The following is a 13,807-nucleotide window of genomic DNA, read 5'->3' as shown; positions in this document are numbered from 1 at the left end:
GACATTTATATGGCTAACAAGCATATCCAGAGTTATAATAGTGAATCCTGACAAGAAGAGTATGGAAGGGAGACAAAACCTTGAAAATCAGGGCTTAAACCAATCTCTCGCTATCAGAGCCCAGGATGAGACCTTCTTTGGTGTAGATTTCCCCACAACAGCTACTGCAGGGTTCTTATGCCTTCCCCTGAAGCAGCTGGTGCTGGCCACTGTCAGAGGTGGGATACTGGGCTAGGAGTACCTTGGGTTTAATGCAGTCTGGCAATTCCTATGTTCTTAGGTAATGGAGACTGAACTGGATTCTATTCTGGCTCATGCAAACCACTGCCAATCATCTATACATTCGGCCAGCCCATTTAAAACAACGTGTTAAATGTCGGGGGTCTGTAAAGTCTGTAGAAGGTGGGCTAGACATCCACTGATGACAAAAGTTATTTTCTTCAAAGGTGAAGGGCGAAATGTATGGCAGCCACAGGGGACAGAGCAATACGTGGATTGCTGGGTGGGCTCCAGCCAGTGGCACTGAGCTGAGAGGAGGATGATCGTGTAAGTGCGGGTTCCCCTGGGCCAGGCTATGCCAACGGAGCGACAGTGAAGGCTCTGGTATGAGGATAAGCCCGCGAATGCTGCCAAAGGAAGGCTGGTCCAGTGGTTAGGACGCTAACCCGGGACTTGGAAGACCCAGGTGAATATACATACCTAACCCCTTGCCAGCAAGCTCCTCCAAACACGTCCCCCTGGCCTCAACTCAGTCTGGTCTGGGGGAGTCTGAACTCAGAACTTTGTCTTCTGAACAGCAGCCGTAGCTAGTTATTTGGACAGCCAGGAAACAGAGCATAATGAGCAGACCTGGAATTGCATTTCACCAACATACAGGTGATACTGCAAGTCTGATCTCCTTACTGTCTCTCCCAGCAGCCTCCATACACAGTGAAGAGGAGAGAGAGAACGGAAGCCATCCTGTAGGTCAAAGTGAGCAATCGCCCATCATCCTGCTCCCAGTCCACCGGTTTTGGCCCCCTCCGTGAAGCACTCTGTATGAAATTCACTCACAATTCATGCAGTCAATTGCCTTGTGATCAAAGTTAACAAACACACAGAATTCCAGCACACGTTTAACCAGATTTATATGATGTATTATTTAATAGAAGTTACAATAGGATAAATGTACAGTTGAAATCAACATGCTAATTTCTAATGCATTTTAATCTGTAAACCATGCAGTCCATTTTTAATCAGTAGCTCCGCTAGTGAGTTTTCAGGAAAAAAAAAATGTTCCCTTTAAAGTTAAACCTAATTTACTAAGTATTCCCCTTATTGTGCAACGACTTGTGCAAAAAAAGCGGTTTTCACCACATTAGGTTATAAAATAAACCTCCCCTCCCATCCCCTTCCCATAAAGGCAATACAAGCAGCCAGTGGACACTGAGGGGTGCATGGGAGGGATGGGACAGGGAGGTAAAATCAGAGGGTCAAGCGTAGTTAGAAAGCAATTCAGTGCAGATGTAAATCCCGATTAAGTAGAAGCACGACCTCACTGAGTGCAGAATGGTTGAGACAGAAAGGTCTGCAGGGCTGTCCCTCTAAATTCAGAGCAGTTGGAGGGCAGGCTCAGGGTCACATTGGTCTGAACCCTCAGTTATGCCAAGGCCCCTTTACACCACTCTGGCAGCTTAAAGGAGCCTCATTGTAAATGAGAATCAGGCCCATGTGTCTAACAAGGGCAAAGGCAGGATCAAGTGGACATGTGGAACAGATGCATCGTTTCAGCTCCTTGTGATTAAACCCAGCTGGAACCAGGGTTTAAACCATGACTAGCTAACAGCATGCTGACCACAACCTCTCCCAACCGCAGTCACAATCAGCATTGTGTCAGCTAACTCGACTCTTCACAACCATGTTATAACCCAACATTTGGGCGTTAAGACCAGGCCTTGTTTGGGAGGGATCAGGTAAAAAACAAACAAACCAAGCAGCAACAGCGAGTGTCTTCTGCCGTTTACATCCCCTATGCCACAGGGGTGGGGCAAACTCTGTGTGATCCCTTAGTCTAGGGGTCGTTGGGTGAGCACTTCACCCCCTATATACACAAATGCAGACATCCACAGAATCATCTCACTTAAAAAACAAAACCCATGAAAACGGCTCAGAGTTTGCAACATGGAGGGTTTTTCCCACCTTGAATTCATTAATTAGATGCTTCCCTTTGCCTCCCAAGATTTGGGATAAAACGCAATTTACACCCCATCGCTGGAGGGGGAGGGGAGGAGCCAAGGCATTTTGGTATCCCAAGGGCATGTCGAAACTGGTTCTGAAAGTGAGGGGGGAGTAAACTAAGCCTTGGAACATGTTCTTCTTTGATTAGGTGTATGTCTAATTGAACTGGCCCAGCCCATGGGTGGGACAAATGGAAAATGGTTGTTCTCCATTGCATAGTCTCCTTGCAAGTTCTAAAACTGGAACCAACTAGAAAAAGCCAGGCAGTGACTTAAGAGGAATTCCGAAGCTAGGAAAGAAACGATCTAGAGATACAGTAATGGCAAAGTGAAGATAAATGTGGCAGAATTGGTCGCTGCTTGAGAAAAAGAGTTGCCCCCAACCCCCTTTAATCAGCAGAGTTTTGGGAGGTGAAAGTAACTCCCATTGCCAATTCACCATTGCTTGCCCATTTTCCCTGCATTTAAGTCTGGTGTGGAGATAAATTATATTACACTCAGAATGGCTTTGCCTTGGGACTGGAAATCAAACTCTGATTTGTTGTTGACAACTCATTCCAACTGAACCATAAAAAAGGGAACAGAGAAGTCTTTGAAGGCCAAGGTTATTGATCCATGCTAGCAGATTTTGGATGGGGTACCAGGCTCTCCCACCCACACATCCATCCATACATGGAGTCTTTGGCAGTACTTGTAATGCCTCCATCTAAGAATCAGCTTTGAATGCAACTCAGTTTCCCACAAACAGTTTTAGAACTGGACAAAAAATGTCAAATCTAGCAGATCTGACATTTGTTAACGCAGTCATTTTTGTATCTGCACGGACAGCCTAGCTTTTAACAAATACAGAACAATGCAATGGACAGCTTTCCCACCGGAGAACAGAATTGTGGTCAGATTTAAAACAAAGTGCAAAATTGCTAAGAGCTTTTGTGATTTGAACTCCAGCACTAGAGAATGAACACACACACACACACACACAACATACACCCCTCTCTATGCACTGGTACAATGTGTCTGTAAGTTAGTGCATTAAAGAAAATACAAAACCTATTCCCAACGCATAGGCTGTCAGAAGTGTGTCACCTAAGTTTACAAAGAAGATACTTCTCAGGGAGCGGAACTGTCTTCAACTGGTACTTAGACATCTTTGCAGGGGGAAAAATAACCCTGTCTTCTCTAGCATGACTTAAAAAAACTAAGGGATGTTCATATATGTACGTGGGTACATTAATAGCAGCATTGTTTGATTTGGGGGGCACAGGTCTATCATTAGAGTGGTGGGTTCTGCTCCTGCCCCCGTCTTGTACATTTATAATAATCTTTCCTTCATAAGCACTACCATTCATATCAGAGGATACAAATAATTAGTAAGAGAGTTAGAGGGGACTTTAAACGTCTTCCAAAGCTTTTTAAGCAATCTGTTTAAAAGATTAATTTTATTTTGAAGGGATGGACTGCATCTCTTGGAACAAAAAGTTAATTAGGAACAGAGCACCAAAATTCAATTTTTCATCCCCGTTAAGCGACTTGTGGTTAGGAGTTTGACCTCCTGAAATCAGAGACTCTCTGAATCTCCAACTTGGCGGGGGCTGCTTTCCCAGCAGAAAATCCTCAACGCCAGAGCCAGAGCCAGTTCCCATGATCCTGGTCCAGGCGTTTTCCATGGCCTCTCCAAGCAGCATTCATTTCCTAGCTTTTTCAACTCTGTACAGGCCATTGTACTCCTCTTTAAATTGAGTTTGGTGGAGACAGGACAGAGAGCCCAGCTTGAGGCCACGGAAGGTTTGGTGCTGGCTGGGGTCACAGCTGAAAGGTTTGGCTCAGGGATTCTGTTTACTTTGTTTTTTATATTAATTAGGCACCAAGTGGAACCTCTCACAGTTGAAAATGGAGCCTACACCTTGGAATAACTCTGAATTTTAAAGCATGAAGCATGAGTCTAACAGCTGGCGGCTTTTCTCTGCTAACACCTACTTCAGCATAACCCCTCCCCTAGTTATCAGCCTGAGCTACACACTCAGGGGCACGTTTCCCACTCCCCCCACCCCCATCATTCAACAAGGAGTGGAGAAAAAATCACCACCACCAGCAAAACCTACACCCGGCCCAGCAGCAAAGTCAGTGGCTGACAAATGCGATTAAAAATTGTGTTTGACAGTCTCTCCTCCTCCTAATAAGAAACTGGAAATGCCAGAGCGCCTTATTTGTCATGCCTGCTGATGCTCATTTATACTGTTGCCAGCAGCTGCAGCAGTATGATTCTGAAGGATTTTAAAGTGCTCGTTACTATTTATGGCCCTTAAGTGCCTTGTGGACTCCAATCTCTCCTATTTTTTTCAGCACGGGGCTGCCATGGGTTTTTGATGTTAAAAAAAACCTCTATATTTATTTTAATGCAGGAAGTTTCTCTTGCATCGGATGCATGTTTAATGCTCAGTACGTCGCGACCTGTCCCCGCCTCCTGCATCCGAGAAGTATCCCTCTTCATGGCCCTGCAGAATGTGACAGCACCGTAGAAGGGAAAAACCTGCCTTTTCCATTTGTGGGAGGAGTAAATCACACCTTTGTCCCTTTGTGTTTGATTCTGATGGGACAGAGCTTTGCAAGAGTACTGGGAACTGTGACTGGTGATGCGTCTGGTGACACTTCCTGTGTTTGCTAAGAAACCAGGCCTTCTGGCCCTTACACTAGATTTTCAGAGCAGTTCTGCTGTTTCCCTTTTTCAGTTGCTAAGACTAGTTTTCACTGCAGATCATTTTGTCCCAGAAGCTTCTGAATTCTCCCCTTGCACTGAGCAGCACCCTGGAACCAGAGATGCTGCAGATTCTCCCCTGGAGACAGCACTGTCTATCTAGCTGCTGCAACCAGTGACTCACAAGACTTTGCTGGGGGGGGTGGGTTCAGGGCAGTCAGACTCTCAGCTGTTTTCATCAAGTCAGGTGAACCCAGGAGCTTGCCACCGCAGAGGAGTCTGCATGCAACACGGGAGAAGCTGGGTTTGCCGGCCCCACCTTTACAATCTCGTTGGGCACAGTACAAGTTTCTACATCGAAATGTAAAGGAACAGGGCAGAGCACGGAACTCCTTGCTGGCAGTTTGGAGCATGGCCAGATGTAGCATTTTAGAGCTAGCGTAGGGTCTGAACGGGGAACCAGTCCAGTTCACATCTGTGCCCCCCATGCTGAGGAAAGCGTTTGCTTGCAGAGCAGTTCTTTGGTTTGCAGATCCCTCCAGCTAGCTGCTGCAGGTCCCTTTCCACCCATGCCAATTTCCAACTCACCCACGTCGCTTTCACCATCCTTCAGAACCTGTGCTTTGGAAGCCTTCTTAAGCTATATTCAAAAAGGAAATACAAGGGAAATGCCAATATACAGCCCTCCCAAGTATAAAAAAGTCCCCGCATACGTATCCCATCACTTGGATGTAGCCAGTAGTAGAAGTTCGCTGCTTACAAACGTGGCTATTGACATTCAGGTGTAAGCAACACGTACCCTTATAAAAAACGCATTGCTGAGGAACATTGGAAAAAATCGTCATTAGGAAAGACAAATACAAAATAACCTCCTTGTCCACCCTGTGCTTAAATACGTGTTGGACAGTGGCACCAGCACTGCAGCCAGGAAACGCAGAGTCAACACGCGTGGTCGAAAGGAAGAGGGACTGAACGCGGCCGGGAGAGCCAGCCATCACCTTGCATATTACAGACAATTTGCATTGTGCAGCGTATTTAAACAAGTTCCGTCACCCGCACGATATGAAGCCTTGAGGGAGAAAGGGGTAAAAACTAAATCTCTCCCCGAAGGTTAGAAAAGGTGCATTGGCTTCTTCAAAAAATAACTGCGGTGTGAATAAAAACAACCCAACTCATTTAAACTGATGTAAAAAAACCCCTGTACTTATGTGGTTATGTATACATTAAAGATCTTAATGGCTCCCCGTAATGCTATTACAGTTTTAGGCAAATATGGAGCTTGGCATGCCTGCTCCTACAGAAAAGGGACTCTCTAACACTCGAATATTTTTGTATCTGGATTTGGTATTAAAGACGGACCCACTAGATGTCTCCCCCACCCCCCCAGAGTAGTTACAGTCTAGTAGCTAAATACAAGGTAAGGGCAAAAGTCTCCTCTATCAGGCAGAGTGAATTTCCCTGCCAGCATACATTCTGTACTTAAGCACTCCAGTTGGCTTCAATGGGAGCCTTATGCAGAGGAGGAGGGAGGAATATGGAACAGATACTTGCTACAGACAAGAGAGGAGAATTTTGCCCTTAGGCACTTTTACCAAGTGGATAGTTGGGCTAGAATACTCAGTGGAGTGCTCTTAGATTTCCATGCGACTCGGGAGTGCCCAGGAGTCTGTTCAGAGTTATGCTAGTAACCGCAGGGCCCTGTGCACTGCAAAACTCAGGTTGTGGGGAGCACTGAGCGAACAAAGTGGAGTCACTGGGATGTCCCTCCAAACATTCAGGAAGGGGGAGACAGGGGACAGCATCGAACGGAGTTGCAGAGAAAGGCAAAATTGTGGCATGATGTCCTCATGTTGTTTGCAGAGCGCTGATTTTCTTCCCTGCAACGTTAGCATCGCAGGACTACGCTGAATCACAACAAAGCAACATCCCACGGTAAACTTGGCACCACAAGGTCAGGACGGTGGAGCAGAATTATTTTGTGGCTCTCTCCAACCCCATTTGATGACAATGTAGCTCTCAAGCTCTTCCAGGTAGTGTCTTTGCAAAAGGCAACAGCAGCTCCTAACGAGTTATTCCAGATTACAGCGTCCAGCCCTGCTCAGCAGGTCCAATTACAGACCTGATGGATCTGTTTAGTGTACTTCTCCTGCCAGGAGTCTGCAAACTACAGATGAAGTTAGCATGCACATCAACAAAGCAAAATGAATGGTTTTGCATTTGTTTGCCCTCCCTTCCTAAATACACTCATCTGCAGTATGAGCTCTCAAGCAGTACTCTCTCCATTTGCAAAGGTGTAGCTGAGCTACGGGCCTGGAGGAAAAGCATTGGAGCCACAATGCTCCCTACACTTTTTTTCTGCACTTGAATAACTTAACAAAAGAAAAGTCAAATGGATTCTCTGAATTTGGTTAAGAAAATCATCTGGGCATGAACTTTTATCTCAAGTTTCAGCCTTTACGGTCAAGTTATAAACCCCTGAAAATAGGAGTTTATAGTGGGAACCCACACCCCCACCCTTCGCTGCAGCAGTACACACCATGCCGCGATACCATCCTTTGATTATTCACCTAGCAACACTTTTTCATAAGGGTTGGTTCCATGAATACTATACACGTGAATAAAAAAATACACACATTCTCTTTAAACAGGAATCCCAAATTCAGGTGCAGGGAGGCCGCAGTGCAGAGATTAGCACTGCCCTGAAATCCCAATATCCCATCCCAAACAGCTGACTACCCTCACAAATGGTGGCTGTTGATCAGACTTCGGAGCTGTTTAGCCACAGTGTCTATCAGCTTCTGCTTGTCCCTCTCATTCTTCCGGAACTGCGCAAAGACGTTGTTCTTACGGCTGGTATCTTTCATCCTGTGCAGAGTGGAAACAACCAGTCAGGTTACTTCATCTCCTACATCACTGCTAGGTACCCTATTTAAGAAAAACTCCTACAGAACAGCAAGCCTGCCTTTCCCTTGGCTTTCAAGGACAGTTCTCTTCATACAGTAGTTTAATATCTGACACATCCACGGGAAGGTGACATTTTTGTACTGCCAGAGGGATAGTAGATGCTCTAGAAGATCTTTCCAATCTCTCGCTTCTACGATCTGGGTGCAAACAAGGACGTACAAAGCCAGCGCCGAATATCATGCTCAGGCATTCCATTGTACAAAAACGTCTAGAGATTTGTTCTTGAAACTGTGCAGTCCCAAAAAAGGGCCAGTCTCATGGCAGAATGTTTATTTATGAGGTACCTTAATGCCAAAGCACCGTCTAGGTTCAGGTTCATCTAGTTCCCCTTCCCTTGCTTAGATCTATTTTGCTGTGTCCATGTAAACTCTTATTAAGTGATAAATGACAATGTTGCAATGCTATGGTTCAGGTTTCAACTGCGGAAGAGTCAGGAAATTCAGAAATCTGGAATTATGCATATGGCATTAACTTTTACTACTTAAAATATACATCACACGTGGCTGAGTTTCACAGCTTCTGTGAGGCCACCAAGTTCCTGACTCACGAATTTAAAAGATAATGCAATTTTGCACAGGGGTTGAGTTTCTGCATTGGTTTCCCTGATCTAGGAATATGTTCTTGACGCCTGCATTTTTATTAAAAGTTTAAATATGAAAATAAATCACTTTTATTTGTCTCAGCATCTTCCCTGAGATGCTGGGATCTCCAGCTACGCCAAAGACAGGAGGAGATGATAATTGTGGGTCAGAAAGTGAAACAGATGCAGCTACATTTCTTCCAACATGCGGAGGTCCAGATTCATGCATGTTTGTATATGCACATGTAGGGGGCACTGTGCCTGGCTACATGGTTAAAGCGCTAGCTATGCATAGTCTCTGTGCACATGGGCAGAGCGTATAACATTGGAGGCCAGTGACAGCTAAAGTAGGCAAGTAAGGTTGACAAAAAGCGGCACTCCAAGCCCATTTACAAAGCAGCTGGAGATGGCAATGTTCTGGTTTCAAAGCAGGTAAGGGTACTCTGTATGTCAATGTAATTTCCAGCGTGAGGAGACATACTTGTGCTAGTTCAGACTGAGTTAGTACGCTAAAAATAGAAGTGTAACCACTCCGTGTACAATCCCATCCAAGGCTGTAGGTACATATGCAGGGTTCTAGACATCCTAACTAACATCCAGCCTGCTGGCCTCAAAAAGCCACCACTGTTTTATGATACCACCATTAAAAAAAATTTTTTTTGCAATCAGGCATGTCAGAGGTAATTGTCCTTGGGCAAGGCACACCCATTTTCAGACTTGGATACATAAAATTAGGCAAAAAAGCAATCTGATTTTCAGAGGTGCTAAGCTCCTATTTAGCTGTCTAAATATGGATTGAGGTGTCTAGCTTTGAGCACCCAAATGGGGAAACAGTGATATTAGTCCCTGGAAAATTTGCAATTATCCAAATTAGAGGCTTTTGAGTCATCCAATCAAGAAACAACAGAAACCCCTCTTGAAACACCTCTGACAGATAAAAAATCCACTATGTTTTCATGTTCCAATCTCAGGAAAAAAGTGGAATCTGAAACATTCAAAAAACCATAAACCTTGGAACTATTAACAAGGACAACAATAACCTTTATCCCAAGGGATAATCCTTTGTTAAAGTTATAAATGCCTGAAGACAGGGGCTTACAGTGGCAATGCTTTTTAAACTACTGTATATAGCTTGTGACGATTTTACTCGGCAAAACAAATGCTTTAGTGCACATCTTAAAAGAAAGAGTGTGATTGCCGGAAGCACCATGACATTAATCAGGGAGTGTGTACATGATGGGAGACGTTAGTGTTGCTAACTGCTACAGAAGACAATATTTTTAATGCTACAGATTTCATGTTTCATGCTTTGAAGTGTTATTTAAAATAATAATTAGCACTTATATTAGCACCATGCATCTTCAAAGTGTCCAAGGGGGCTCTGAGTGATTGCAAACAGACAGCTTGCATGGCTCCAGTTGCTGGATCAGGCCCACAATGAGTAAAATCGATAAAACTATTGTGTCCACTGACATTGTCAACATGCTGATTATTGTGACAAAGACAGATAAACTTGAGCTCTTACATTTGGGGCTGGATCCAAAGTTCTTGAAAAGCTGGATGTTAACAGATGGAATTATTTCCCCAAAGATTTAAGTAAACTACGGAAACTGAAGGTGTGTGAAAGCCTTCTATAGTCCATGCCTGGGACCGCATAGAATAACGACAATGCATTGTTCTAAACTATGGCAGAATGCAGCCTCTGGAAGAATATTACTTGAGTTTACTAGCTGACACGGAGTATAAAGAGGTATGCCAAAGAAAGAAAACATGCACTTTTTGGAGATGGTCGAGTTTTTATATGTGATTACTGTTTGATATGATAATACAGGTTTTAATCCTGCCATCGGTACTGGGCCGACAGACTCTTGAGCCTGTGCAGATTCCGACTGATGTCAACTGTAGGATTGGAGTCTTAGATGTCTGGTGTATAATGTAATTAACTCCGATTCCAGCAGCTGTGTAACAGTATACTGGGACCTTTGGATGACGCGCATCTATTGCTGATGCAATACGATGCTATTTTGCTTTGCCATGGCAATCGTTACCTAGAAAAGTGACAAAGCAGCATTGTAATGATTTTTTTTAAAAACATCTGTGCATTCCTTTGGCAGTTTTATCTGTATTCAAAACATTGTGGGCAGCAAAGCTTATTTAAACTGGGCGCCTGTACTACCACTTGTATGTGGCTGGATTTCTTTCCTCTGGACATAGATTTGAATCCATAAACTGAAGCACATGGGCTTGTGTAAACTACGTGATTCATATTAACCCATGCATACAAAGTAATTTCACCTCTATCTGGCTAGAAAAATCTAATGACCCTCTTTTTTTAAAACCCTTTCCATACATTCCTAAGGGCCAAATTTTGTATTTAAAATGTGCCTTCTAGAGTCCCAATCATGTCTGAGGGTTCACACCAGCACTGAGGGCGAAGTTTGATCATAACTATGTGTTTTCACTCAGTCCCATGTGGTTAGCCATCAGTGTTCTGGTGAAATTGCTGAATTCATGGGTCAAGTCCATTTCAACATCAGGCTGCAGAAAATTCCTGATTCTGTAGTAGATGGAAAGCAAAAGCACGCATAGAGAATTTTGGTTGAGGGTTGTACTCTATCATTCCAAAAAAGCAATCTTTTTTTTGAGTGGCCAAACAGTGCTTCTGGAATCGTAAGCTCTTTGGAGTAAGGACTGTCCCTTTTATGATGGGTCTGCACAGCACTGAGCACAATGGGGCCTCTAGGCACGACCATAAGAGAGTTAACAACAAAAATAAAGGAAAGTTAAACTTTATCCCCATCCCAGCCAACACCACCTCAGATTGAGTCAACTTTTGTTGAAATTAATCCATAAAAAAGCGACACAGTAAAAGCTTCTCTTTTAGTTGTATTTAGTGCATTTGAGACGATAGTGTTACCGGGGGGAACGGTTTCAAATAGAGCTTGCATTTAGATCGTTTAGTGCTCCACTTAAATCAAACAATAAAGGATTCATTGCAAGGTGAACGTAAAAGCCCAAACGAGCAGCATACTTACACTCGCGATATCCTACGAAAGAGGTGAGATTAGGAAAAGAGATAATCATGAAAATAAGTTAAAAAATTAACCAGCAGATCAGACTGTCCTGTTGGCAAAGCTAGTTCCGTACAGGTATGGCTGGAATTCTGGTCTCAATGTCTGGGGGAGGAGAGGAAATGTACACGCGTAAAGTCAATGACTGGAGTTCAGTGTGGAACTCCTCACGAGTCATTGAGACAGCATACGCTTTAGAAGCCAATGGGACTGGTGATGCGAGATGGAGTCAGCGCTGCGTTATACACAGAATCCACAAGGGGCCTAGAGTCTGACGGGGGGTGTAAATGAGGCTGCGGAACCAAGCATGTGAATGTCAGCATGAACCTTACAATCACTTAGCTGAGGTATGTGCCAAGCTGTTTGATGCACAGGGGTGTGGTCTGGCAAATCAACTGGACATGTGAAACTCACTTTGACTCGATCAAAATGAGGCAAGTCTCGTGACGCTGGCAGGTGGAATTATTTGTTGTGGCTTTTTGAAAGAAATACTCGTTACACAGGACTGATGTTCAAATGCTGCACGGGTGATATGGAGATATGGGTGAGGTGTGTTGTAAGTGCCAAGCGTAAGGAGCTCTCCTCCCTCCCCTCCCAAGGGTTTCCAGCTAAGCAGACTAATTCCTGACTGACCAGGGAGTGGATTCCTCACTTTCCATCGATTTCAGTCACTTAATTTATGTGCACCTTGCAGCTCCCACTTGCCTAGCACTTTGCCTGGGGTGAGCTGCATCCTGCTAAAGCACTGCTGTTGCCACAGTGTGAACCAAGCCTTTTATGCAGATGGTTATTACCATGCCCTGAATAACACTCAGCATCTATGTACAGTGCTGTACACTTGACAAGTTTCAATTAACCCCCGTTCTACAGATAAACGGCCACACTACAATTCTGTGCGGAATTCGCTACTCCCACCCACATGATGTCAGGGTACATATTTTTTGAGGATTGCTGGTAAGCAGTTGAAGGGCCATGCGAAGCAAGATGCAAAAAGAATACAGCCTTCAAATACGTTGGGGGTATTACAAAAATAACACAGGCATCTAAGGTGGAGGTGAACCCTAACATTGGTAACCAGCAATTTTCAACACTTAGACTGGGATTTTCAAAGGTGCCTAAGGGAGGCAGAGGTGGCTAGCATTACTGGCCCTAGCCACCTGGAGCTACCTACAGCTGAGGAACGAGGGAAGCAAAGGGTGCTCTCTCTCCAGGCTGCCCCAGATCTTCAGAAGGATCATGTCTTTTAAAGACGAACCTCAAGGCACAGCCACTTGGGAGTTCTTAGCATCCCTAGTGTGAAACTGTCTAGTCTTCCCTACAGGGTTGTTGCAGCCCATTAAAAACACATCATCGCATGCAAAGCTGTGAAAGCCTAAAAGGTATCAATTTATAAGACTCCTTTTGGTGGCCACATCACACACACACATATACAGGGGAAGCTACGTATACTATGAGGAAACTGCTCAAAGTAAAGCAGAATGTGTGTCCCAATTTAAAAATATATTGGTATACAACCTATATAGAATAGAAATTGCTTGAAGGCATGGTGATACGTAGAATGCAGCTCCAGTTAGTGTGAAATAGAGGGACTGGCTGCCAGAGGGACTCTTCCACTGCACACACCAAGGTGCAAGATTGACCCTTTGAACGTAGGCATATCTGCTAGCAAGCAATTTTCCGCTTACCTGAGATCAGCACAGAGTAGTCAGTGTGAATAATGAAATGCATTGTTAAAGCAAGTACAACAGTTGAAACCATCAAAAGAATGTCTTGAGCCATACTCACTTTTCCAGCAGGATAAGGGCTGTCGTTGGGTTCACACGAAGATATCTGCATGTGGGTTGCCCATAGTCAGCCAAATACGTCGACCAGTCCCACTGGATGAACAGATCTAGAAGCTGCAACAAACAAACAAACCCGTCATGTGCTGAATACATTTTTTTTTAAAAGATCAGAGGCTCCAACTAAAAGCTACCAAGGGATCAGGCTAGCAGGATCTCTTGGAGAAGATTTTTAAAAATGCTTTACAAACCTGAGTTAATTTAGTTTCACAGCATCCCTAGCAAGCTTGGTAAACACTACCTCCATTTTACAGAGGGGAAACTGAGGCACGCAGCGGTTACCTGACTTGCTCAGACTCACAAAGCAAGTCAGTGCCAGAGCCAGGAATAGAAACCCGGTGTCCTGTTACCATAATCACAAGACCATCCATATACAGATGTTAAAGTCATATTAAGTTCCTCCCTTCTTCAACTACATTACCTGATACTTCATTTGAACT

The 13,807-nt window shown here is 44.3% G+C and overlaps 1 protein-coding gene across 2 annotated transcripts in view; it reads right to left on the bottom strand.

Annotated features, from left to right (window-relative positions):
• Positions 1-4,272: 4,272 nt before the first annotated feature.
• The window catches only part of EXOC6B (exocyst complex component 6B), a 454,956-nt gene continuing 445,421 nt past the window's right edge, over positions 4,273-13,807 (bottom strand). Inside the window, exons 21-23 of one of the 2 annotated variants that reach the window (XM_074951960.1) lie at positions 13,312-13,424; positions 11,491-11,502; positions 10,309-10,503 (exon numbers count right to left, since the gene is read on the bottom strand). In XM_074951960.1, the coding sequence (XP_074808061.1) occupies positions 10,500-10,503; positions 11,491-11,502; positions 13,312-13,424 (129 nt within the window). In that variant the 3' untranslated portion in view covers positions 10,309-10,499. Of the gene's footprint in view, positions 7,777-10,308; positions 10,504-11,490; positions 11,503-13,311; positions 13,425-13,807 lie in introns of those variants that run through there. The other variant, XM_074951959.1, reaches the window with a different exon arrangement.

The sequence above is a fragment of the Natator depressus genome, chromosome 4, assembly GCF_965152275.1.
Source record: "Natator depressus isolate rNatDep1 chromosome 4, rNatDep2.hap1, whole genome shotgun sequence".
Taxonomy (NCBI): Eukaryota; Metazoa; Chordata; order Testudines; family Cheloniidae; genus Natator; species Natator depressus.
This window is presented reverse-complemented; position numbering and strand designations above follow the sequence as displayed.